Source organism: Macrobrachium rosenbergii, chromosome 32 (genome assembly GCF_040412425.1).
Source record: "Macrobrachium rosenbergii isolate ZJJX-2024 chromosome 32, ASM4041242v1, whole genome shotgun sequence".
Classification (NCBI taxonomy): Eukaryota; Metazoa; Arthropoda; class Malacostraca; order Decapoda; family Palaemonidae; genus Macrobrachium; species Macrobrachium rosenbergii.
The window spans coordinates 9,192,324-9,220,108 of record NC_089772.1 but is presented as its reverse complement, the minus strand read 5'-3'; the positions used below and the strand labels follow the sequence as shown (position 1 = coordinate 9,220,108).

Here is a 27,785-nt window from a genome sequence, read left to right as displayed (position 1 = left end):
CCTTTGCAAACGACGAAGGCGGTACAGTAACGAAAGCTCAAGTTGATTTTCTACAAAAGAAGGATATCTCTATAGCAACCCCAAGGAATGGACCTGGATTGAGAGGAACAAGGACAAAAAGGACATTGGTATTGTTGATACAACGTACATTTTCAATGGGCCAGAATAACTTATGGTGAAGAAAGGTTCGTTTAGATTCCCAGATGAAATGGAAGATAGAAAAGGATTTGATAATGGAATTATAGCATGAGCATGCATGGTTTACAATTCATACCAGTGAGATGATTTTCATTTTGTTGAGGGAAATTCTAATGAATGTTTTTTCCAGATTTAAATACAAAAAATACACTTTTCTGTTATCTTTTGGTATGATTTACTGTAACTTTTGTTCATGTTAAACTTCCCATTTTGTATGGAAAAACGCTTTTTAGTTTCTTACACATGTTTCTTTAGCCAAAAATGAACATGATTTGTTCTTGCTGCGATTTTTTTTATCCCATTTCGGGATAAAAAAAAATAATAAAAAAATATTGAAAAAAAAAACCATTAAAGGCCCTCAGCTCAATTCCTCTTGATGATTTACTTAACATTGAAAGTTGATAAAGATGAAGAGGTTTAAGTGGAAATACAAAATCAAATAGAGAGAAAAATAAAATTGTGCAAGAAAATCGATTAATAATAATTATTAAATAATTGTAAACGTTGGCAAACACTCGGCTGTCTTTATTAGCTAAACCCCCACACGTCCTTAGACAGTCCTACCTCTCTCTTCCCGCATCCGATTTCCAATCGTAACAGAACTGTACTTGTATTAGACGAGACATCGTTTGTAATCTCAGAGCAGCAACGCCTTGAATCACTGGGTATGAGCGTCATGTAAAGTTAGTTGGCATAGTATCGTATGCCCGTGACTGTCGTGCTTCAGTGGCTTGGAACAGGCTTCACATTTGAATTGTGCTATGAACACATTGATTATCAAATCAAAGGTTTTCATACAATTATGGAATCACCAAAGAAAAAAAGCAAGTGGTATAACCAGAGTTTTAATGAGGAATGGCTACAAGATCCCGAGTTTAAAGATTGGCTACAGCAGGACAAGAACAATGAAGGTGCAAGTTATCGTAAGTGTTGCAACTTTACACTGAAAAATGCAAATAAGTCATCGCTTATTAAACATATAAACCTCTGCAAAACACAAGACCAATTTTGAAAGTGCAGAATCTAAAATTGACATCAGTCAGTTTCTCAATAAAAGCAATCAGCAGAATCCGAACAAATAGCCAAAAGTGAATTGATTATTGCTAGATTTTTTTCTGAACATAATACCGTTTGCTCGTGCTGAACTCTTTGCAGCTGTTTGTGAAAGAGCATTCCCAGACAGTCAAATTGCTGCAAAGATATCAGTGAAGAAAACTAAAATGTCTTATGTTATTCAGGATGGAATAGCATGTTAGGAAAAATTGGCACTAACTGATATTTGCAAGAAACAAAAATTCTCAATTATCATGGACGAAAGCGCAGACATTTCCGTCAGTCAAGTTTTGGCAATAGTGGTTCGTTATTTCGATGCTGATAAACAGGATGTAGTTGATGCACTGTTGGAAACGGTTTCTGTGGAAAATGGAACTGCCCAAACCCTTTATAATGCTGTCAAAGATCTGCTACGAGAGAGAATATCGTTGGTTTTGGAAGTGATAACTGTTCCTCCATGATGGGAGCAAATGGAGGTTTTCAGAAACTGTTGAAAGATGATGTCCCGTCAATCTTTGAACTCATGGTTTTACCGATTGTGGTTGTCCCATTCATTTCATTCAACCTAAGCCCTCCTGCCCTACCCTTTACAGTGCTGAGGAGTCCTTACTGTACCATGAAGTCAAGAAACATAATTCTTTCAACAAAGTGCAGTTGGTTCTTTTTGGGTGATGCCACACGGGTTCACAAATAAAAAAAAAGTTTAAGTCATAATCATTAAGAAGCCATTAACATATTACTGCAAAATTGACAAAACGTTACCTTCGATAGAGAAAAACATAAATAGCCAAAAAAAGGGGGATTTCAGAAATTCTTATGAAGAAATTACTGCAATCACGACGACAGTTCAGATGGGGCTGGATTTTAAACTTTCTGGAAAACAGGCATATACACCCTGGAGAAAACTTAGGCAGTCATTGTGTTTTAACAAACCATCAACTAAAACACAAACATTAAGTCAATCGTAAAAACATACAAAAAAAAAAAAAAAGGGTTTCCTCCAAGATAAACTCACTTAACTTACTTTTCCACAGGAAGAAGTTTGACAACACTGCAATCAGACGTCATTTAATTTTATAGAGATGGATAAAATTTGCGAAAAAGGTGTTTAAAAATAAAGACTTTTATACAAACTCATTCATAGTTAATATAATAAAAACTTCTTCTGTGGAGCAAAACAATCACATCAACGTATTTTTCATAGAAACTGGGAAATACATCAAAATAAGTATTCAAGAAAACTAGGAAATTTTATTCAAGGGGAATAAATGGCAATTTTTGACAGTCATACTTAGAAAATTTCCTTAAAGATATAACTTCTTACTTTTCCCGAAGCGCTGAAAGGCAAAGAAAGAGAATTTTCACTTATTCAAGAAGCTGTCAACACAACCAAACATAAAATTCCCAAACTTGCTCAGACCAGATGGTTGTCAAGAGAAAATGTAATATCGGTTATCTTAGAGCAGCATGATGCTTCAGTGTTGTACTTTCAGAGCGAGTCAAAAACAGACGAGATTGATAATGTCTACATAATCTATGAAACTCTAATCAATTGTGGAACCAAGCACTTGCTTCTTTTCCTCCAATACATCCTACTTAACTTAGAATTTCAATGTGAACATTTCAGATTGCATCAATTGTATTTAACAGTATCATCCGAATACAAAAACATACATCGTTTCTTTATTAAAGAAGACATTTTGCAAGCAGAGAAATGATCAACCATTGATCCCTGCGGCAAAAGCAACCATAAAAACGTAGATGGTGTTTATGTTGGTGGCAGAGCCATGTCTCCTTTGATCAAAGAACCACTTAAAGATGGTGCCTTGACGTTGAGATTTAGGAATGATTGCTTGAAAGTTCTTGTAGAACTTGCTTTTCAGATGAGGAAAAGATTTCCATTCAGTGAAGATGGCATCATTTCAAAATTGAGAGTACTGGGTCCAAAAGTAGCAAGCGACACTCACCAGTCGCCATCAGCTATCATACCTTTGGCCGTGCACTTTCCTTCACTGGTACCAGAGGCCAGTCTAAATGATCTAGATGACCAGTGGAGGTGCTTTCGACTTTCTGCAGGTAAACTAACTATTCCTACCGAGATTATCCCTTAGTATTGGCAGTCATTAGGTAATGTCAAGGATGCCTTAAATGATACTAAATTTTCTCTCTTATCATGTTTTATGACAAACTTGACCATTTTGCCACATTCATCCGCATGTGTTGAGAGAATTTTCTCGAAGGTGAACTGTGTAAAAACAAAAATAACAAATGCCTTAAAAACAGAAACTGTAAAAGATAGACCGTTGGCAAAACAGTCTATAGCTAGAAATGAAGCAACCTGTGCTACTTGGCACCCCTTGGAAACATTAAAAAGACATCTTGAAAGTGGCACAATACATAAAAGGTATGAAAATAGACTTAAAGAGCTAAAAAAAAATCGTTGGGCTCACCATCTTTCTGCAGGTGACGAAGATGATGAAGTTGACGACGAAATGTAATTGAAATAGAGTAAGTAAAGTAAAGTCAGTTCTTGGGGTTTCCTGAAAATCTGAGTGGCAGCCCTGCACAGTGCAGGCACAATATCTTCACAGAGAGGTCTTCTGCAGAATGCAGCTTTCCCTCACTTCATTCGTCCACTTAGGAAATGAAGTTATGTGGTGCCTACACATCAAAACAAAGGTCGTCCTCAGTAAACATCAGCTCCAAGATCTCAACTGTAAAGGAATCCAAGGCCATGGTAAAAAAAAAAAAATTACCCCTGTTGGAGCCTCTCTTGCCCTGCTGGAATATTCGAGCTTGAAAGTACATCATCTTATTGTCCTACAATCACATGAAACGTTGCTAAAGCATATTTCAACATGTATCTGGTAGGTGCAATAAAGTATCCACAGAAATTCGCGAATTCAAAAATGCTATGAGGGAATAGGAGGAACTTGCAGTTCATTTGCTGGCTCTTAAAGCACTTGCAGCACTAATGCAGTTGAGTCTGACTGGTTACCATCATATAATCCCGTGATCTGCTCAAAAGGAGAAGAAGAAAAAAAAAAAGGTTTTTACAACATGTTCTGCAACCACCATATATACCCGAGTTAAAACATTAAGGAAAATTTACTAACTTCTGTAAAAAAAAATTAAGGAAAATTCACTGACTTCTGTCAAGAAAGGGGAATGAAGAATTACCTCACTAATATAGGTGACTTTTCCGAAGAAGGAGATATAAGACAAATATACGGCGTCAGCACCAGGGATTATTTTTCTGGCGTATACCTAACCGCCAGTAACATATAAAAATTAAACTTCAACATAATGAAATGTGAGAAAATGAAAGATGAGACATAACAAATACCAGTTTTATTAAATTATTGCCTGTGGTGAGAAATGAAAAACGAACAGAGACTATAGCTAATGCATTCTTTAGTAAAATGAAAATTTACATGCTAGACTAATGAGCAATTCGAATAAATACTTTGTATCATGAAAAACAAAACGGGAAATGAGCAGCCTGTTTAAATAACATGCAGTTAAATGGTGCATCTGTCAGTGTGAGGGACCTTCATCCATATCAGTGAATACGACTGTTAAAACGTGTTTGTCTTTTGTTACCAAATCATAGTCAAATTTACACTGAAATCCTAGCAAAGGCAGAGAACTTTTTCCCAACCGACGAAGCGACAGAAAGATATATTGCCAACAAATGTTTATGAAGCAGTTATGATTTATTTTGTTCAAATACCTTTTTTCAGGTTCCAGTCCAAGGAAAGCTTGCCCTATACACAATATTGCACAGATTTAATGGTCAACTGTCGTAACACTCAAAGAATAAGAAAGTCATCAGTCTTTTCTTGAAGGATTTAATATTTCTAGTCCTCTTGATTTCAAGTGGGAGCCCATTATAAAGTCTTGCAGCTGAAAATTGAAAGGTTCTAAAACCAACGTTGGAATTGTATCTTGGCTCACATAACTTGCAGCAATTTGTAACGAATCCTGTGTTGATACCGTTTTGGTTTGGTTTCAAATATTTTGGACAGCCTGGTTTTGATAGCTTGATTCGTCACTGCACATATTTTAAACATTTTCCTAGCTTTAATGAGGAGGCAATGCGATTCAGCCAATACAGTGGTAACCTGACCCTAGGTGCCACACGTCATATTAAGTTTACCGCTTTAATCAATTCATTTTCAGCTTCATAAGATACATCTTGCAATAGTCAGCTCTGTTTATGACATAATCAGCCTCAAGTTTTTTTAATCGAGCACTCATCAGTATATTTCTAAGATGTTGGCCAGAAACCTTTACATTTTTGTTGATTTGACTACTGAAAGTCGTCTCAGAAAGTACAAGTAAGTTACATGCTATATAAGTAATCAGAGGTGGATTATTATTTATGTTTATGCAAATATCAGCAAGGGTTCTTGGGTTAATTTTCATCCATACCAACATGTACTCGGTTTTATTTCTTGTAATTTCCTTAATCTCATATTCCCTAACTTGTTGACGGCTTATCTAGGTCCCGCACCACGTCCAAAGTGCTCGCAGGAACATCAAGCAACAACATCATTTAGTGTCTTCGACGGAGTTTATGGAGAAATAAGTTCTAAAAGTACAGTTGCATTATTAGTGCTATTGAAAAATATGAAAGTTTATATTGTCAAGGATGCGAACATTTCCCGCCAATGTCTACCGAAAGGAGAAAACGTGACCCTGCAACATGCAGTGCGTAATACCAAGAGTGACGGCGCCTTTAATACTCATGCATTATTTGAGAGAGGGGTATAAATGAGTTAATATTTATCATATGGAATATTACGATTTATATTTGAGACTGATATTCGAGATTAGAAGGCTCCTGTTAATAAACTCGTACAATTACGCTCATTCCCAGGTACTAAAGACGTAGTCTGCTGCCATCTGGTGGGAGATGGTGGAAGTGGTATTCCCGGAGTGAGAATCGCACGTGAGGAAAGGACGTATAACAGAACACCGCTCTAATTAAGTAAGTTTGTGTCTTCTGTGTTCTTGTAACTGAGAAGACGATTGGCGGTTACTTGAACTCCATTTCCGAGAAATTTGGAACGCCACGTCGACCTAATTTGACGCCAGGCGACCGATAGATGACCATGCCTTGGTTGATGGTGGTCTCTCTCGCCAGGCGAATTGGTTAACCTTTTGTGGCTTTTGTGTCGGAATGAGGAATTTGGATGTAGGAGGCTGAATGGAACCGCGTGGGAATTAATTTGACGGGGACATTTTCTTTAGGAGCGGAAAATTTCAGTTTAGGGGACGTAGTCGATCATTGACCTACAAACAGGCTTTGGTTTGCGTCACCTTCGGTTTTGTCGTGCACAGCGGGGGAAGAAGAAAAGATAAATGGAGACAGAAGTTTCCCTGATCTTTCTCTTAAGGTCGCGGTTTGCTATCGGGCAGTCATTTCTCTGATTTAAAAACTATTATGGCGTTGCCGGTAAAGCAACGTCGGCTCGTCACATCCTATGGTTACTTAATTGAGCTGCACCCGTGTGTGTGTGTGTGTGTGTGTGTTGTATGGCACATCATCGTAGGTCGCAGTAAAGATGACTGTCAGACCAGGGGTCTTTGCAGCCTCCCTTCTACCCATAGCTTTAGCCCCTTTCATTCCTTTTACTGCACCTCCATTCGTGTTCTCTTTCCTCCATCTTCCTTTCCACCCTCTCTGATTCACAGCGCACCTGCCAGGTTTTCTTCCTGCTACCCCTTCGAAACTTTTTTACTGTCAATTTCCGTTTAAGCTCTGAATAACCTTGTAGGTCCCAGCGCTGGGCCTTTTGTCTAAATTCTATATTCGGTTCTATTAGTAATATGAAGCTCGAGTTTTGACATTTTCTGACCATTGTGTAACGTTACCAACCACGTTTTTTTTTCCCAAAGTCCCCCTATGCCATGGCGTACTTATTACAGTTGAGAGTGAACCCCATTGAGGAAATTGGAAGTTTTAATGGTTAATTCAAAGCTGCGTATGAAATTTTGCAATTGCATGGCCGTTGCCAAACATTAGAGACCATATCAACAGTTGTCATGAAGTTAATGACAGGCCAGTTTTGCATCTGAAGCTCAGGTGTCCAAAGCGGGGAAATTTGGTTAATTCTACAGTTTAGGGGTCCAGATTCACTGCTCCCTTGTGTGTGTTTAAATTTTCATTCCTGTTTTCAATTTTTTTTATTTGACAGGTCTACAAACAGGAGTATATTTGCTAAAAAATAATGAGCAGTTTATTTGCTTACAGATGTAAAAAAAACAAAGGGTATAAAGGTCTGCACCTCACGCAAATAGTTTAGTTTGTGGAGTGAGCACTTAGGAACCTGGCACGGGCTCTTGCTCTTCAGGGGCCACTTTTTGATAAATCTGAAAAAATTAGCAGTTTATCTGCTTACAGGAGCAGAGTTTTGCGATTTTCTCAAAATTCTATGGGTCCGTATCTCTTAAGACATGATTTTGTTTATTTACGTTCACCCCTCTATTCCCCCACTTTTTTTTTTTTTCAATCTTTGTATCTGTAAATTGATAAGCTGCTCATTTTTCATTGTTCTCCATGATTCAATAAATATTTGATAAATCTGTGTGCTGATTGGACCCATTAACTGTGGGGTTACCTTAATCATATTGAGTTGCAAAAAGGTTTTCCTTTATGTAGAAACATAGGTTATTCCATTTTGGTAGCAAGTTAAGTGGTAAACTTCAACTTTAAATGGTAGCCTAATTCCATTTTGGAGTTGAAAATATGATGTTTCTATGTTCCGATGTTTCCATGGGGTTTGAATGCTTGTGAGGTTGATTTTGTTAGCAAATAAGTTGTTTAGAGATACTTGACCCCCTAATATCCTACAATTCTTGTGACTACAGCATGAAAGTAGGTGTTTGGGTGAAGTAAAACACAAGATAAATGAAGTACAAGAATGGGTGTACCTTAACCTTGCATAGGGTTCTTACCTGGCTGGAGGGTTTTGTCCTCCAGGTCCCCCAACCCCATCTAACCTGGGGGCTACACCCGTTCTTAGTGTGGGGAAGGGGGGTTGTTTGCCCCCTGGACTCCCACCTAATCTAACCTAGGGTGTTAGGGTTTTGCATAGCTGAGGGGGAATTGTTTGCAGAACGATGGGATCAGGTTCTAACACTGTCGCTGAAGAGAAGCTTAGTCCATTGTTTACAATGTTTAGTATTACTGGGGTTGTCCAGTTGGGTGAAGACCCCCTGGCCAGGTCAAGACATGGCATTCTAGGGAAGGTTAGGTTTGTTTCTGTCCGTGGAACCTGTTCCCATGGTTTCATACTCCTCCCCAGATTGCTTCTTACCACCTGGATCCCCCCCCCCATTAACCTAACTTAGGGCATTATAAAATAAGATAATAGGGTTATGACCTAGCCGAGTATGAGGCAGTGATTAACAAGTATCAAAATACTCATGAACATCTCAGTGATATATGACCATTTCCTGTATACATGGGTTTATACTGAAAAAATCTATGCATGGCACTTGCTATCCCTACGACAGTGTTTCCCAACCTTTTTTGGTTGTGGCCCTAAATAGTCTTAACCTGGATCAGTGACCACATATGTGTGAACATGTAGTAATAAATCCAACCCTTTTCGTGTTACAGTTATACTTGCAAATGTGTGAGTTAACGTTATTCTATATGTATAAGTTTATATTTACTAACAATGAATTTTGATAAATTGGAAACACAAGACAAGTGTTAAAAAACATGAACTTTTACTATCCAGTCACAAAAAAAAATAAAGTTTTTTTAAGTGGATAGCAATCACAGCTTATACTTTGCTGATAAATTTCAGTTATTCATAAAGGGAATTATATATAAAAAATGGCTAGTGTAAGAACCAAGTACTGTAATATACCATATAAACAAAAGCTAATCGTATGTCCAGGAGAATCTTCACACTGTCCTACTGAAGTAAATCAGCTATATTACTCAGAATCAAAATGTGACCAGTTGTGAATTATTATTACTTTTTAAGACCATCTGGCGACCCTCAGAAAAAGCCTCGCAACCGTGCGTTTGGAACCACTGCTCTGCGAAATCATCATGGTTTTCAATGCTCATTACTCGAGAGACTCTTGGATGAGATGGATCCCACCATCCACTCCACACAGCACAAAGACCCCTCCGTCACGCACACAACCGCCTTGCAGGTGTCTCAAATGCCTTCTGCCCGCACTCACTTTAAAAATGGCTATGAAGCCTGCCAATAACCACCAAACGTAGTATTAAGTGTTAAGTTGTTTATGGTCACTTCATTATTGTTTCCTATACTTTATGAAATTGCACAGTTTCTTACACTAGATGAAGAAACCATCACGAAATTACAATATAAAAGGAAACTACGCCGTTAATACAAAAATACACAATAAAAAGGAAATTACACCTCTTAAAAACAGTACAAAGCGAGTTATACTTTTTATACAAAAACACACATAAAATTGTACAATATACTCATAAAACAATGTAGCAATACAAAAAAATATGTATACCATACAAGACAAATTCATAATCTGCTAAGACAATCTGCTCCTACATTATCTCGTCCAGGAATATTCTTATTGTACAATCAAACTGTTGAAGATACGCTGTACAATGCATCAGCCTACTATTTATGTGATTGGCAGTACTGTTTAGATACTGCAGTGATTGATGGTCAGACTTGGTAACGAAAGTATTTCCAGTTAGGTACTGGTAAAACTTTGTTTTGAACTGTCAACATAGGCAGTTGTAAGTGTTTTTAGAGGGGTTTTAAGTATTCGCGGATTTTAGCTATTCACGCAGTTGACTGTAAAGCGTATGGTATTGGATAGGACTTTCTTCTCACAAGAATTTTATTCTGCAGATGCATCACATCTTCAATTACATCTGTCCTCTCTGGTATTTGTAGTAAATACATTCGCTTACTCCTGCAAAATCCTAGTCACATCCTCCTGTTTTTTGGTTAATTCCATATCAACTTTTAACATTTTTAACATTCTTGCTTTTAACATCGCCTGGCGTAGTTATTTCCCCACTCTCATCCTTATCCTTACTAATCAGAGCCGCGCATGCCAAATCATCCTTATGGCCCAATCCATCATCCATCATCACAATTTCCCTTATGCTCGGTACTTTCACTACACCTCCTTTACTTACACTGTCTTGGTAACTCTTGAGCTTGTTACTGTGATGCTGACATTCCACACCATTAATATTCAGCACAACATTGTACCTGTTAGCCTTTTAAAGCACATCAAACGGACCTTGCCGTTGCGTAAGAAGCTTATTACGACACGTAGACAACAAGAACAAAACTGCACCGTGGATTCGTTTGCTATGACATGCATGGTTATCATAATAGCGCTGGTAACTATTACCGGCCTTCTCCAACTCTTATTGAGCCAATTTACTTTTATCTTGCAATCTTTCCATCATGTCTACAACATACTCATACGCAGACCGTGTGTTATCCTCAGTTGCATTGCTTTTCACTCTCCCACAGTTCTTTCAGCATACTAGTGTACCCCTCACACTTATGACCGTACTAACTCGAAAGGCGAGAATTTAGTGCTTGACTGTGGAACTTCACGACAGGCAAACAGCAAAGGTTCAATATACTGTGGCCACATCTTCTGTTGTTCTGAACACATTCGTTTAAGCGTTTTCTTGAAAACTCCATTGAACCTTTCATCTAAATCATTGCACATTGCATGATGTGGTATGGTTGTTATACGTATTATTGACAGCAAATAATTAAATTCATGCATTACTTCTGAAGTGAACTGAGTTTCCCCCTATCGGACATAATTTCTCTGGAATTTGTACTTGACTGACAACAATGCTTCTGCCACTGTGCATGCTTCGATACTTTTTAATGCAACTGCCTCTGGACAGCAAGTAGCGTTATCAAAAATAGTTAGGATGTACTGTGATCCCTTGCTAGCACGTGGCTCAATCGACCCCACCATACCCACTGCAACACGCTGAAATGGTTCCTGAATAAGCAGCATTCTTCCCATTTTTACTTTGAAAAGCCCTTTGTCCACAATATGTTGACAAATCAAAGGACCTGCAGATTCGTTCTATTTGTACTGACATACGTGGACAAAAGAAATTATATACTCTATACTTTCTGTTGTTTCTGTAGTCCTAGGTGATCCCTCATTAATGATTCATGCACAAGTTCCATTACAGCATGACAGAACTGCTCTGGTGCAGTCGTTTGGGCATTCTCCTGTCCTACCTTTTGAACTCGACAATACAAAATATCACGTTTCATTACTGAAGACTCTTTCGGAATTGCAAAACACGTTTTACCTTAACATATTCTAAAACCTTTTTCAAAATCAAATCAATTACCTGTAAATTACTGATGTTTTCCTTCTGTATCAAGTTAGACACTTAACCTGAAGCTAAGCTAGACCTCTTTACCTCAAGTTTCCTTAGCATACTAGTAACAGCACTTGCTTGGGTTCACTGTACTTTCAGTAGAACCATCAATTGTCCCTAATACAAACAGCTGAAGTTTTACCTGTGAAGTATGGCAAAACCACATTGAACATTGCCTCTGGATACCAGAAAAACAGAGCCATTTCAACATAAACATACCAGTGAGCTTAGATTTAGGCACCAGTCTCCTTAATCAACACTGTCGTGCAGCCTTGGTGATGAAATCAACTTCCAATCCTTCTACTTTACCCCCTCTTATCTTTAATTAGTTATCTTGGCTTACCATGGGTGCTATCTCCAAAATAGAGTTGCCCTTATTTACTTCTTTTCTCTTATCAGCACCAAACCCTCAAAATAATTCTTGCAAGGTGATTGCTGCAACCACATACGTAACAAGACCACATAGAACCCTTTACATGGTCACCATTCACAGCCAAAACTACTTTGCCACTTTCGTTGGTTCCTTAACTCTACTTCTCATTGTCCCCATTTTGACCTACCTTTCCATAATTTGTGCGTGCTTCTAAATACATCTTGGCATATTTTACTATTTGTTCAAAAGTTTTCATTTCATGTTTTTATTGCAAGCATTAAAAAATTGTTCTATCAAGAACAAGTCAAGCAGATTGTCAAAAGACTCTTCACAATCTGTGCAAGCTCAACCCACCTTTTCAAATGGTTTTTTAACGTATTATCAACTGTTGGGCTGTTTCGTTCCTGTGAAATTTACAGCTACGAAATCTTAGCCTATACCCCTCAGAAGTACACTGATAGTAATGTAGCAATGCTTCCTTGACACAGTCAACATCTTGTGTCTCGGCAGGTGACACGCGTTGATAAGTTTCTAAAGCTTTCCCTTTTAGTAATGAAGCCAAGTGAACTGCCCAAACATCTTTTTTCAATCCAGCACTAGTGGCTAAGTGTTTGAACCTCAGGATATATATAAGCATCAGTACTGTCACAAGCTTCATCAGATACCGGCAGCTTAGGAAATGGTGGTTTACATGAGTCGTTGTCAATTCCTATACTCACTGGAGAATCACCCTGCTGTAGCCTTAACCTTTCTAGCTCTGGTTTGCCTCAAACACTTCATTAAGTTCCAGATATTGAAGAAAAAAGTGCTTGATTACCTATTAGCAGTTAACTACCAAGTTTCAATAACTGTTTCCAGCTCATACTGAGCCCTTCCATATACGCTCCAGTTTGTATACCTAAGGAAAGTACAGATTACTTTGAAAAATTGTGATTTTGGTGACACCTGTTTATGGATGTTCACATTAGACAGTTTTCTTTATGAGTTGTAATTTTTGAAGTACTGTACCGATTTTGTCCCCAGATCTGAAAGATGCCGTCTGATGCGAAGAAGAAGCGTGACCAGAAGAAGAGGGAAGCAGCAAAAGCCAAACAGAGTGGAAAGAAAGTTGAAAACAAGGAGGAGAAAGAGGTAATATTCATATTTTGTTTTATCAGTGTTCATCAGTTAGACAAGCCATGCAACACTCAACGTAGCTTAACACATTGTTTGTAAATGAACTCATTATGTAGATTTTGATTTTGGACTTGTTCGTTCTGAGGTTTTTGTGTCTCCAGTTTTATTTCCTTAATGATAATTTCGTAAGTTGTTGCCCTGACAGTACAGTACATTGTTGCCACTGGTTTCCAGAGCAGTCGTGTAAACTTCTGAAACACCATTGATCTTTGATGAATGGTACCTACTGTTAAAGATAGCTTACATCTTAGCTTACATCTTTGCACTGTTGGGTGCAGTTGGCATTCAAAATACAGGAAACAAAAGAACAACTCTTACTGACCAAGATGGACTGTCTCTGTAATCACTTGTTTCCCGCCAGATGGCATTGGAATATTTACATTCTTTTCAGAATTCTTCAATATGTGCCCTTGTGCATAGTGTGAATCAGCTGTAATAATTTTGAATATTTCCGTCTGTTTTTCTTCTGAACAGTATTGAGCTTTTTTTCTCTTTTTGTCTTCTCATTGTGAAGAATTTAATGAGTGGTCTCTGGAGAAGTTGGATAAATTTGTAAAGTATTGGAAGCTGTGAGAGGTTGACAGTTAACATAGACAGTTTGTTAGGTCCCGGCATAAGTCTACTCAGCCTTTTCCTCCTACACCTCCATTGCCTGGTAGGTTTGATTCTTCTCTCATTCCCTCCATTCCTTCGTATACTCCCTGTGTGGTTCAGGAGAAAAGGATCGGTAAAATTGAGGAAGATATTATTTTATATCTTCATCACTTAGACTTTTGACTGAGTATATTATGGGTGAAGATTGTGGTCCCCCCCCCCATAGAGATCGGCCGAAACTTTCAGTTTTTCCTGCAAGAGAGGTGTAGAAGCCTGCGGCTTTCTGTAGCCTGCTTCGGCAACTATAACTATTTGTACTAGTGGCTCTTCCGCTTCCACCATCTCTAGGGTAGTGCAGCGGCTGTCATCAGAGTTCCAAGGTAATGTCATGCACGAGCCCTCAACCTTTTCCCATCCAGCCATCTGGTGCTTACCACCAGTATCCCGTGACATCATTGCCGGCCGTCAAGGGTAGGTACAGTGTATGTCTGGCGTTAATCGCCTCATTGTCTCAGTTCGTGGATTTACCAGTTTTTACAGTCTTTGGTCTTCCTTTAGACTTGACTGGTTTTCAACCCTGATTCAGAAGGTTTTCCTTCAGTTTTTAAATGATTCATCCCTGTAGGGGGTTAATGCCATCATCAGGTGCACTGTAGGCATTACATAAGGATCTCTACAACATCCCTTTGGCCCCTAGCTTTATTACTTTTACTGGACCTCCTTTCATATTACTTTCCACCCTCTCCTAACAACTGATTCATAGTGCAACTGTGAGATTTTCCTCCTGTTACACCTTTCAAACCTTTTCACTGTCGGTTTCCATTTCAGCGCTGAATGTCCTCATAGGTCCCAGTGCTTGGCCTTTGGCCTAAATTCTATATTCTGTTCTTGAATAATTCATAGTTCGAGTTGTTCCATTTTTCGTTATCCTTTTTGCCAAAATTGAATCAGTTGATTGGTGCTCTTTTGTATGCTCCTACCTCAACTCTTGCTAATTTTGAGTGAAAAGTTACAGCTCTCTCAATCCTTTTCAAGTTGCATGTTGAGGCAATCTCAGAAGTGTTTTCTTAAAGCTGGTTCTCAGGGTGCCGCTGTTTTGGTTTCCAAGTTCATGAAGCAGCTTAGAGCTGTGTGTTATAAGACAGGTACAGTATCAGATTTTCAACATTTATCTGATGCAAGTTTTTTCAAGTTACTTGCCCCATGAGAGCGATGAGCTCTAATTGGTAAGATGTTTTGGCCTATTAGTAAGGCAGAAGTACTAGTGAGCATGACAGCTTGGTTACTGCACCAAGAAAAAATAGTAATTATTGCAGAAATGTTCTGAAGGGACAGCTGTTCTGGATGAGTTGGAGTACTAACTTTACCATGATAGACATATTTCTGAAGCTTTGGGAGGGATGTCATGTTTTTTACAAGGGCCATTGCCAAAGATGTCTTGAATCTGGAGATCAGAGTTTGTTCCAGGGAGAAGAACTGGCATCACTGACCAACTCAGCAGAAAAGAGCAAGTTCTTCCATCAGAATGGTCTCCTCATCCATAGGTCTGCCATAAGTTGTGGAACCTTTGGATAGCCTTAAACATCAGTCTGTTCATGGCTGCCCAAACACAAAACTCAAATATTTTTTTGGGGGGGAAAGTGCAAAATTTTCTTTTAGTGTAATTATACTCATTATTCTACCTGTTTAAAAGATATTTTTGGGGGATTTTTTGTTGCCATTATATAGAAAATCATTCAGCTGCAAAATTAAACAAAATTGAGCAGTCTATCTTGAAAATTGCCAGAGCAACCCTCCTTTGAAAGAAAAAAAAAGGGGGGCATAAACATTTTAATGCTTACCACTCAAGCCACTGTCACTTCCCACATATGTAATTGTTTATAAGGGTCATAAGTGAAAGGGTTAAACAACGTGCTCTGTTGGTGGTTTAAAGCTTTGTTATATGATGTGATAAATGATATTGTGAAACATTTCCAGTTATCGTGTTATTTCATATTTTTTTTTTAGTAATGAAAATAGATTACCAGTAATTAGCATACGATGTATTTTATTTGCAGCCTCAAGAAAATGGCAGTTCCAACAACTCCAAGAAGAATTCCAGAGAAACTACTCCAATGACAAATGGAGTGAACGGTACCGATGCCCCTCTGAGTGCCGAAGGTATATTTAATCTATGTATTCATAGTATTTAAAGCAAGTTATTACAGTATTGTAAATTTAATTTTAATGAGAGAAGTTAAGTTACTGTAGAAAAGTTTTAAACTTGATCATTTTTTCTTTTTGCCAGAAATTATTTGCAATATTTTCTTTTTGCCAGAAATTATTTGCCGCAAGCTGGAAGAGGACATGAAAATTGCAGCAGAAGCCAGATCTTGCACTGGTGTCCTTGCCATTCACCCACGTGCACGGGATGTGAAGATTGACAACTTTTCTATCACTTTCCACGGAAATGAGATGCTGAAGGACACCAAATTGGAATTAAATTGTGGCAGAAGGTCAGTTTGGAGATGTGTTGAGATTGGTGTTTTGTCTGTGCAGCATTTTGTGAATTGTTGGTAGGGTTTTATGAAAATTTGATATGTTGATGAAAATGATTACATCTGTCTGTTCAAAATATAACATACTTTGAAGGCCTGGCCTTCTTACAGGGTGCAAAATCAGTATAGTAACTAGTGTCTCGCAGTATAGTCTGCAGCCTTCCTGGGCAGTTAAATCCAGTAGATTTCAGTGTTGTAAATCCCATACTTTATTTGCACTTCAGCAGTTTCTTGGAACTTCCACTTGATCAGTTTCAGACAGTACTTATTCAATGCTTCAGGAATAGTACTTATTCAATACTTCCTTCCAAGTCACTGGACACTGGTTGTACTTGCATTGACTTGACTTATTCAGTACTTCCTGGTCACTGGACACTGGTTGTACTTGCATTGACATGCATGCTTCTCCTCCATTTAGTTGTGCTAGTATTATACAAGAGGTTCAGGGACCTGTTTCTCCATTCACTTGTAGCATCCTTCTTTACCATGGTGACAATGATACAAATGGAATTGGAATAGAATCATAAAATTTTTCAAGACAGGTAGGCATTGGGAGGTTAAGGAAACGTCCAATTCATGATACATAGCCAAAAAGTCTGCATTAATTTCTTTTCCTGGGTTTTAATATATAGCCTATTGCAGGGAATGTACTCTAGGTAAGAAACCTATTGAAACATATTTGATATATGAAAAAGACTGTAATAGGGTGTCAAAATGCAATGTAAATCAGGGACAATCTGCTTTTATATACTGTGCACTGCATTTGTGGTATGTTTCTGAAAAGTTAAATCAGGGATGTGTCCTTGTCTGCTCTACCTGCTGCCCTTTTAACTATATTGGTGTGATTGTATTATGAGACTTGATGTTACTAGTAGTGTTGGAGAGTGGGAATGCATATCTGTGGTATGCTAAAGCTAAATTTACAGATGACTGAACTGGCCATTTTTGGTATGAAAAGAACTTGTACGTAAAGATCGTAGAATAAAATGAACCACAAATTGAGCATTGTAGATAGGAAAAGGTAACAGAAGACGAAAAGAAAGTCTCTCTCTCTCTCAGTCTCCTTCAAAAATGTAGGTTTATTACACGATATAGAAGGAAGGCAATCTTAAAGCATAGGTTCAGTGCATAACAAAAAGAAAAATCCATAATACATTGTATAATGTTTTCTTCATACTGTTTCCTCAAGTGCACCAAGTGTACGTAATGTTTGCAAAACATGAAATTGATTGATGGCTTCTCTCTTGTTTTCATTCTTCAAGTCTATTTCACTACTTTTTACTACAACTGAGGGACAATTTCCTCTAGAGCTTTCATTTCACTTTTGTCAGAGCTCCTTATTCAAGTATTCACAGGGATTTTGTAACTTCTCTTTTCACAGTAAGAGTACATAATGTTTCCTAATACATAACTGAGGCAATGGAGTTTCTTTGCAATTGCAGACTACAAATGGAAGTACTTCCTCCAGATGTTGACTGTTGACTCAATTCTCTCTTTAGCATCAAGCAACCCTTGCAAGGGTGCTTTTGCCTTCAGTCAGAATCTGAAAGACATATTGAGGTGTTAAGTGACCTAGATTTAATTTTCAAACAATGTTTTTACAAATAATAATAATGAACAAAATGTTTCATAAATATAAACTTGTAAGTACAACTAGCAGCAGCTGTTATAAGTTGAAGGTATTTGTCTATTAATTTTAATAGATATATCACCTGTCTCAGTGGAATGGAGGATTTGGTGCTTATGTGGGTACATCCTCTTCCCCCCCAATGTTTTATTGCATTTGGTCTTTTTATGTAAACAGGTGAGAGAATTTTTACATTCTTCCTTTCTTAAGAAAATGTATGGTTGATCCTGTATTTTACCATTTCAGATATGGTTTAATTGGCACTAATGGTTGTGGCAAATCTACTCTTCTAGCTTGTTTAGCTAATCGCGAGGTCCCCATTCAAGAACACCTAGACATTTTCCATTTAGTACGTGAAATGCCAGCCTCGGAGAAGACTGCATTGCAGTGCGTAATGGAAGTTGACAATGAAAGAGTTCGATTAGAAGCATTGGCAGAAGAATTGGCTGTGATGGAAGACGAGGAATCACAAGATCAGCTGATGGATGTCTATGAGCGTCTTGAGGACCTCGGTGCTGACACAGCTGAAGCAAAAGCGGCGTTTATCCTTCACGGTTTAGGTTTTACTCATAAAATGATGGAAAAGAAGTGTAAAGATTTTTCTGGAGGATGGAGAATGAGAATAGCATTGGCACGTGCCCTGTTTGTTAAGCCCCACATTCTACTACTTGATGAGCCCACCAATCACTTGGATTTAGATGCATGTGTGTGGCTGGAAGATGAGTTGTCTAAGTATAAACGTATATTGGTGATCATTTCACATTCTCAGGTGAGTAGACAAAGGAATATTGTTTTCCATTTTAGCTTTGTGTGGTGTTAGGGGGAGAAGGGATGGGATGGTGAAATTATAAAGTCAAGTGTAGCAGAATTACAATCATTAATAGGAACGAAAACTTAAAAGTACCAGAACATCTAAGACACACATGGACTTTGAACCAGGTCTTAAGCTTCAGGATAGAACCTGTAGCTTGTATAATTATAGTATTGATCGTAATAGTAAATGTAGTTATGCAATAAAAATAATAATTTACATACAGTATTTACATATATACAGTAAGTGCGAGTGAACAAGACAATTGTGCTATACATGGGAGAAATTGATTGTCTAACTTAACATTGAAATTCTATTTAATGATGGTACGAGTTTTCTTATATTCAGATTTATTGATTATTTTTTAATTGTCAGAATTGGAAATTTATTATTTATCAGTTTGTTAACAAGTAACTGACAATTATAGATCAAATCTCCACGATTCATACAAATATTTGCAAATGGAGAAAATTGTCAGCATGTGACTTGGAAGTCATATCAGGTGGTATATTTGAATAAAAAGCAGGCAGTCCTAGTATTTAAAAATTGAAATACAGTATCTTTTATCAAACTGTAGTTAGAAACTTATTATTAATAATTTTAACGTATTCGTAACTCATTTTTAGTATTAGAAACTTCTGGTACTCTGGGAGTTATTGAATAATATATCTCTTATTTAGTGATGATGGATCATCAGTATACCTATATGTATTTTTATAGTTTCTATGGGATTATTTTGCAAGAATTTTGATTCATGAAAATGTAAATATAAATTTGCAGTGTTTAAGATGTAATTAGCACCCATAGGGATACCTATATTTCCCTATAAACTTTGTTAGCAATATTAATAATGGTTAATACAAAATTTTTATATTTTAGCAAATTTACTCTTACTAAATGCCATTCTATTATTTTTATAGCCTCTTTCTAACTGCATAGATATGTGTATTTAGATAGAAGTGGAGGATGATTTGCATGCAGATTATATAGACTATTGAGATGTACTTTTTATACTCCAGGACTTTATGAATGGTGTTTGTAACAACATTATTCACATGGACAAGCAGAAACTGAAATACTATGGCGGTAATTATGATGCATTTGTTCGCACAAGAATTGAACAACTGGAAAATCAGATGAAGCAGTATCAGTGGGAACAGGATCAGATTGCTCATATGAAGGTACTGTATTGATTTTTATTGTGCAGTTTTTGTGACAGTATGCTAAGTTTCAATAACTGATTATATCCATTAGGATTACCTGCTGTGGAAATAGAATAGAACGATTAGTTTCTGGTCAGTTATTTATTTAATTTATTTAATGACATTGACCAATATCTTTATATTAGTCAACAACTGGTAAATTTTGGGATAAATATTGTGTTTAGTGTTCACCTATTGCATTTGTCATTGAAATGTTGAAGTTAAATTATTGAAAAACTGAAGGTTACAGCGATTATAGCTAAGGTTATTTTTAGGTTTTCAAGTCTGTGCCTTCTTTTGGGGGAGAAATTGCAAATTTTGATTTTTGTTCCATGGTGACCAGTTCAGGGAAAGACTTTGGCTCTGAAGCACTTTACTGTTCAGTCTTACACTTGCCGTAGCCTTTGAAATAATTGAAGATGAATCATTACAAAAAATTTTAAAGTTCTGTGAATAATAGGTTTTTTCTTTCAAGAAACTGAATTTTGTCGGGATGCAAGTACCACCTATTTGATTATGGAGTCACTTTCTTTTCATGTTCATTGCTGTAAATTCTTTCAGTTGTTCCATGAGTTTATTTAGATATTGAGGAGAAATGTCTTTCCGGGTGAGCTTGCATAATTTGTCTTTTTTATTGTCTTGCAGAATTACATCGCAAGATTTGGTCACGGCTCTGCTAAACTTGCTCGACAAGCACAGTCCAAAGAAAAAACACTGGCAAAGATGGTTGCTGGAGGACTGACGGAGAAGGTATCCAGGGACAAATCATTGACTTTCTACTTCCAAGATTGTGGAAAGATTCCTCCTCCAGTAAGTAAAAGTCAGTCAGTCTCTCTCTCTCTCTCTCTCTCTCTCTCTCTCTCTCTCTCTCTCTCTCTCTGTGTGTGTGTTGCGGGGGAGGTGAGGGGGGTTAATAAGGATATTTCATTGTTTATGTTTTACGTTGAGGTTATGAAACATCTTATTGTAAGGTTGGTAATAATAACACTCATCTAAATGCTTTTGTGGTCCCAGTGAAACTCACTTCTCTGAAATATGTAAGTTAAACAGATGAAAGTTTATTAAAGCAAAATTTTCTAGATTAAAATGTGAAGACATGAGAAAATGAACTAAGTTACTTCGGTTTTATGAAGAATTTATCACAGTATGACAAAAAAAGTTAGGTATATCTTAGTTTAACCAGACCACTGAGCTGATTAACAGCTCTCCTAGGGCTGGCCCGAAGGATTAGGTTTATTTTACGTGGCTAAGAACCAATTGGTTACCTAGCAACGGGACCTACAGCTTATTGTGGAATCCAAACCACATTATAGCGAGAAACTAATTCCTATCACCAGAAATAAATTCCTCTTATTCTTCATTGGCCGGTCGGAGATTTGAACTCGCGGCCAACAGAGTGGGCAGTATGCCAAGAGATGTAGAGAAAACAAGGGGCACAAAGTAACAAAGATAGCAGGGAGTTCATGTTAAAACTACATTTATTGTTTTTATTCTTTTGAATTTAACATACAGGTAATGTACCACTTATCTATGTTGAAAAGTTATCATTTTTTTTTTTTTGTCTGTAGGTAATTATGGTTCAGAATGTCAGCTTCCGCTACACTGAGTGTACACCGTGCATCTACAAGGACTTGGAATTTGGTATAGATTTGGATACCAGATTAGCCTTAGTAGGACCTAACGGGGCTGGTAAGTCGACACTGCTAAAGCTACTATACGGTGAGCTAACCCCAACCAAAGGCATGATCAGGAAGAATTCTCACTTACGAATTGCACGGTATCATCAGCATTTACATGAACTCCTAGATCTAGATGCTTCTCCAATAGATTATATGATGGCACAGTTCCCAGCACTGAAGGAGAGAGATGAGGTATGAAATTTTGTATTTATTTACAGTAATTTACTCTATGTATATATCTGCTAAGTAATCTAAGGAATTTGGTTAAAAACATTTGGTCGTTCATATTTTCAGTGTGAACCAAACCTTTATTTTAATGAGGATTTCTTGCTTCACTTCAACTGACTGCGTAATTAAAACTTTTTCACTGCTTTCTTTATGTACAGCAATGTTCTTTTTTTTTTTTAATAATGAATGTACCTCGGGTGTGAGCAAGTGTAAGGTTTCTTCTTGTACTCTCTGTCTCTTGATACCTACAATATTGTCTTGATCTTGTCTGCAAAGTGTGTTTAAGTTGGCCTCTACTGGAATGGAAGAAGTTTGGGAAGAAAAGAAGGAAGACCAAACAGCATTCGTCAGTGTTTTCAAAGGGAATGTCCCCTTTGATGCCATTGAATCTTTTCCACCCTGTGTGACATGCACACGCGCGTGCACGCAAAGGGGTGGTCTAAGGGTGGTATACTTGCAGGAAGGTGGGTGATTAACACATGCTCTCTTCTGGTGTAAGGTGAGACCATGATGTGTGCTTGTCTGCTCTTGGGGTAAAATTTTGATAGAGTACTTCTGGAAAGTGTAGCACTCCCTTGGTGCTCCAGGAACTTGTCTTTTTCTTCTTTTCTGAATCATGTAATTTTGGCTAAATCTTCGGGATCTCTACTCGTCTGCTTTTGCTGCACACACTAGGGAACTCGTGTGCCAGCCAGCCTACCTTTGTAAATCACCAGTTGACCACCTTAAAAATTTTGTGTTTCTCATTTCAACCATTTCTGCGCTGTTAGAGGAGGGTAAAAAAAAAGGTAAGGAGTAAGGTGATGGAGTGCTGGCACACTTTTTTCTCCTGTCCTTTCCTGGCTTCCTTCTGCCCTTAATTCCTGTAGCAGGGAGAAGTCTAAGAAGCCCTTTCACAAGAGGTCCTAGTGGACTTTCAGAGTCTCTTCCCTCTTGTAGGGTGGGTGGCAGTGTTTGCTCACTTGTGGGTTTGATGTCTACTCTAGGTAAGGTTGACATGTAGGTTTCTGAGTTGGCTCAGGACTTTGACTCTTCCTGTCCCTTCGTGAACAGGAGAACTGCCCCAGAGTCTCACTCCAGAACTTCTGCCAAGTAAGCAGATTAGAGTCAGTGACACTTTTTGATTTGGTACAAGTGCAGATAGCATTCATGTGCAATAGATTGCTATTGTACAATACCTATAGGCATTGTGATGCTCTGCATGCTGATCATGCAGCACTGTTGGGGTCTAGATTTGTCCTGAGCCAACGGTAGCATTCATGCTTGCTCTCCCTTGGCCTCAAGTAGTAGCACTTTTGCGGATCATAGAGAAACATTATACTCACAGGATTGATGATTATTTTTCATAACCTTGCTCTATTCATGGGTTTTCTTCAGTTTGTGGCTTGTTTGTATACCTTTGGAAGTGATTGTGCTCATGTTCCTGTGAGTGATAACAGGCTGACTTGAGATGTCAGTCTCTCAGAAGAGAATTCTTCTCATGCTCTTTCAGAACCCAATCAGGCTGAGTTGGAATGAACTTGTTTGTGATCAAAGTGAGCCTAAGAGTTGCCCCATGAACTGATCTCACCCATTGAGCGCTCCCCTTCAGTTGGGTGTCAGTATGTGGGCTGACAAACAACCTCCCACTTAAGGGATTCTGACAGAAAAGATGGCCTTCTCATTTGGGGAGGGGGGAACCCATTGAATCAGTTGCCATGACCACCTCCTAGTCATGCTTGCTAACTCTGCTGTCGCTGGTGTCTCATCTGAGGCTGAGAGGTAATGGTTTGGGGGTTGCTGGTGTTAAGGAAGAAAGGTGTTGAGCTCTCCTCTCGCAGCTCATGCAATAGAGGCTTCTCTTGCAGAACTGTACTGATGTATAGGTACCTCTGAAGATCTTTGTCTGGCGTGTACTAGGTACCTGCAATGCTCTTTTAGACTTGACATGCCATTTGCAAGGGAACCTTGATAAGGGTTTTGAGTGCAGAGTAATTCAGATAGATTTTAGTGCTGCTTTCGATTTAGTAAATCACAAGCCTCTTGTTTATAAACTTCAGAATCTTGGAGTAGGTGGATATGTTTTAGGAACACTTCAAGATTCCTGTCAGGTAAGCAGCAGCAAGTTGCTGTGGATGGGATCTTCAGGGAACCAAGACCTTTTGTGTCTGGAGTTCCACAGGGCATCTTGGTCCACTGTTATTTTTAGTGCATACAAGTGACACGGTTGTTGGCTTGGAAAATAAATGTTGTTCACTTGTGGGTATGGTAAAGTCTCCACTTTTGAGAAATGAAGGTGCCCTCAGCCTCAATCAGGACATGGACTGGATCAGGGAATGGAGTAGTTGGTGGGGTATGAGGCTTAACTCCAACAAAACGAAAACACTATTGATAGCAGATCTCGTGCTGATTTCCCACCCCATCCTCCCCTTCAGGTTGATGAAACTTTTCTGAATGAGTCTGAAGCTTCAGCTTTAGGGGTAACCTATGATTCACATCTAACTATTTAGAAACATTTAATGAAAGTGTCAGCAAATGCCACGTGAAAGTTAGATATTGTTCATCAGGTCTCATATATATTCATAATAGTGATAAAATCAGTGCAACCTGTTTTAGATCATTTGTACTCCCTTTACTAGAATACTGTTTTCCAGTGTGGATGCCTGCTTTTGCCAGAGATTTGTCCTTTTTAGATAGAGTTGTTTTTGGTGGTAGGTTTCTGTTTCCTTATAGTAGTAGTTACGACTTGGACCAGTGACCGATGGTCTCTGCTTGTCATCTTTCCATAAGATATATTTCAACAGAGATCTTTCACTTTCTCAAGTGATCCCTGATCCCCTTTATCTGCCAAGAGCAACCAGATTTGCTGAACAGCAGCACCAATATGCAGTAAATGTGTCTTGCTGTCAAACTTCTCAGTCCCAGAGGTCCTTTATTCCTCACACCACTAGACTGTGGAACACCATCCCGTGGGATGTCGTGTTACTGTTTCAAGGCAATTCCCGCCTTCCCAGGGTGGTTAAGATGCTGAATTTGACCACATTAAGGCATTAGTATGAGATGTACACTTTCCTGCTGTGTAATGGCAATTAGACTGTACTGTACTTGGATAGATTAAAGCCTATTATAGGTGATATTAATCATTGTGTGGGTTAGATCACACTATGCTATGGTCAAATAGTGCATGAATAGGTTAATCCTGATCTATTAACTTTTCTGAAGGTAAACATTCATAATGTTGAGTGGCAAAGTGGAGTTATGTCTCCATTGCACTGCATTGAATACACCCTGCAAATTCCTAAAAAATTAAATGAAGTAGCAATAGCTGTACATTATGAATGTTTACCTTCAGCAGAGGTAAGTGTGCAAATATCAATAATATGAAAATGTACATTTTCTCTCTCTAGGTTAGGAAATTGATCGGCCGTTATGGTCTGACGGGAAAACAGCAGGTCTCCCCTATAAGGCAGTTAAGTGATGGCCAGAGATGTCGTGTTGTATTTGCCTGGTTGGCATACCAAGTTCCTCATCTTCTTCTGCTTGATGAACCTACCAATCACTTGGATATTGATACTATCGACAGCTTGGCCGAAGCTTTGAATGACTTTGAAGGCGGGCTTGTGCTGGTTTCTCACGATTTCAGGCTAATTTCACAGGTAAGGTGTCTCGGTTATTATTACTTTATAAATGTAGCATTTGAGTAATTGTGTATATTCCTATTACTTAATTGTTTATATCCCTATTACGTACGATTTGCAGATTTAGCAAAAAATTTTAATCTCCTGAACAGGTGGCAGAAGAAATTTGGATTTGTGAAAACGAGACTGTGACCAAATGGAACGGAGATATTCTTGATTATAAGGAAATGCTTAAGAAAAAAGTTATCAAGGATAATGAGAAGAGAAAGAAGATGTTTTAGGTAACTTTTCTTATAGTTTATTTATACCTGGAAGATGGAAAATGTGCCCTGTGAGTATTAGACAGATGTTGATATATGCCTTATGAATTTTTATGTAATAACTAATGTATAATCATCATTACTACAGTAGTACTTGGTATTATGATGTGGTTTTATTGGAAATTTTACAGTATCCCTCCCTCAGAAGCCTCACATGAGCATTCAAATCCTGTTGTTTGAAGGTGCAAGGATGTGGCTTTAAAATATCTTTGAAACTTGCCAGTAATTGCATTGGTGTCCCCAAGTGTGGGAGTTATTTGCTTGTGAGCTGAAAATGTTTTTCATGTTTGGAAGTTCATGTACTACTTACATAAAGTAATAGAGAAGAAATACCAAGAAATACCAGGGTAAGAGGAAGCACCAAAAGGGAAATTAAGAAAGCTATAGTAGGTGTAATAGATTACTTAAAAAATGTAAAATTGTCTCCAAGATCTGCTAGGTGGTATTGGTGGTTCAGAAAATCTCAAATCAGCTTGTTTAATGGATGTTGAACTGATGAAATCTTGCTTTTGATACCTGTCAGTGAAGACCCGGATCAGTATAGTCCCAATTGTAAAGAGACATAAGACCTATGGAAGTATAAAAACAACTAAGGAATATTATGCCAAAGGCCGTTATGTATAGTGTGAATTTTAAGGAATAGCTTGTTTTGTCAAGTGGTCTGACTAATGAATTGCTACCTGAGAGGTTTTATTTTTACTTTTTTCAGTGAACTGAACAAAATCTGTGATTTTAGACTTTATCTTGTATTTTATCCATTAATATGTGATATTGTGTATGGTAACATGATCTTGTTTGCTTGGATAGAAAGCAAGTTTACATCCGGGATTTGGGAAGCGTGTGCTCTGACAGCACTGTTAATGACTGCATGAGAACTAAGTAAAGCTTTAAAACTGATCATTAATTATTGCACAAAAGCAATGAGTGTTACAGTAACTTGGGGGACTTGGTAGTAAGTAATTGTAGTATTATGGTTACTGTAAATTGTAGTGTTGCACATGAATGTATGTAAAAGTATCTGTAGTGTATTTCTTGAATTTCCTTGTACCAAGGAAATACACATTAAAGTATCGACTTAGTTCTCAAGACACCAGACTCATTTCCTCTACCAGGGAGATGGTATTTGGTTGGTATGTTGACTGGTAGTAGGGGTATGTGAAAATTTATGAATGGATTTTGATGCATCTGTGTGAATATATTTATTGGCAGACCCGTATAGATAAAATTTTGGAGAGTTTTGCTTTTATTTCCCCCATAGGAACTTTGACACACACGTCTACCAAAATCGTACATCATGGAGAATCTCTCATAATGAATATATTAACCAAATGGAAGCAAATGTTTTCTCGCGGTGGTTGGCATTGTTATCTCTGTATTATTATCATTACAACTTCATTTCTACACATCGTGTAATATTAGAACCTTGAGCCAAAACAGACTAAACCAAATATGTACTGGATGGCTGTGTTGCGTTTTTGAATGTTCTGGCCATTACCTCGGCAGAAGTGCGCAGTCTGTAACTGCCCATTTCTGGTGGTGTCCAGCTCGCAGGTACATTAGTGTATGGTAAAGAAATGAAAAAAAAAAAAAATCAGTCTCAGTTACAGGTAATTGATTAGCCTCGTTTACCTTTAGAAGAAGAAAAAAAAGTGATTTTTCTGTATTAAGTCACAAACACCATCATAACTTTTACATTAAATGGGCTAAAAGTTATTTTATTTTAAAATAACATGCAAGGATATGGTTTCTGCAATATTTTTTGGCAGTGCTTGACGTTTGTCTCTGAATCATGTTCCAAGGGTGATTGTAATTTTGGAAAATGTGATGGAGAATTAGTGTGTCATTTTTATAGGGAACTCTCTACCTCAGTGAAGGAAGGCAATATATATATACACATACAAATATATATATATATATATATATATATATATATATATATATATATATATATATATACATACAGGAAGTCCC

The 27,785-nt window shown here is 37.8% G+C and overlaps 1 protein-coding gene across 2 annotated transcripts; it reads left to right on the top strand.

Annotated features, from left to right (window-relative positions):
• Positions 1 to 817: 817 nt before the first annotated feature.
• Positions 818 to 27,248, top strand: LOC136855641 (ATP-binding cassette sub-family F member 2). 2 transcript variants are annotated; one of them, XM_067132830.1, is made up of 11 exons: positions 818 to 863; positions 6,134 to 6,244; positions 13,047 to 13,154; positions 15,851 to 15,953; positions 16,111 to 16,288; positions 18,204 to 18,726; positions 19,788 to 19,949; positions 20,616 to 20,780; positions 21,539 to 21,841; positions 25,264 to 25,512; positions 25,647 to 27,248. In XM_067132830.1, the coding sequence occupies exons 3-11, from the start codon at positions 13,056 to 13,058 to the stop codon at positions 25,773 to 25,775; spliced, it is 1,911 nt and encodes a 636-aa protein (XP_066988931.1). In that variant the 5' UTR covers positions 818 to 863; positions 6,134 to 6,244; positions 13,047 to 13,055; the 3' UTR covers positions 25,776 to 27,248. The 2 variants fall into 2 exon arrangements, with proteins under 2 accessions (XP_066988931.1, XP_066988930.1); XM_067132829.1 differs by lacking the exon at positions 818 to 863 and adding an exon at positions 5,759 to 5,964.
• The last annotated feature ends 537 nt before the right edge of the window (positions 27,249 to 27,785 follow it).

Coding starts and splice junctions, on each gene's coding strand:
- LOC136855641 (XM_067132830.1), top strand. CDS start 13,056: ATGCCGTCTGATGCGAAGAAGAAGCGTGACCAGAAGAAGAGGGAAGCA. Junction 13,155..15,850: donor AAAACAAGGAGGAGAAAGAG/GTAATATTCATA, acceptor TTTTATTTGCAG/CCTCAAGAAAATGGCAGTTC. Junction 25,513..25,646: donor ATTTCAGGCTAATTTCACAG/GTAAGGTGTCTC, acceptor TCTCCTGAACAG/GTGGCAGAAGAAATTTGGAT.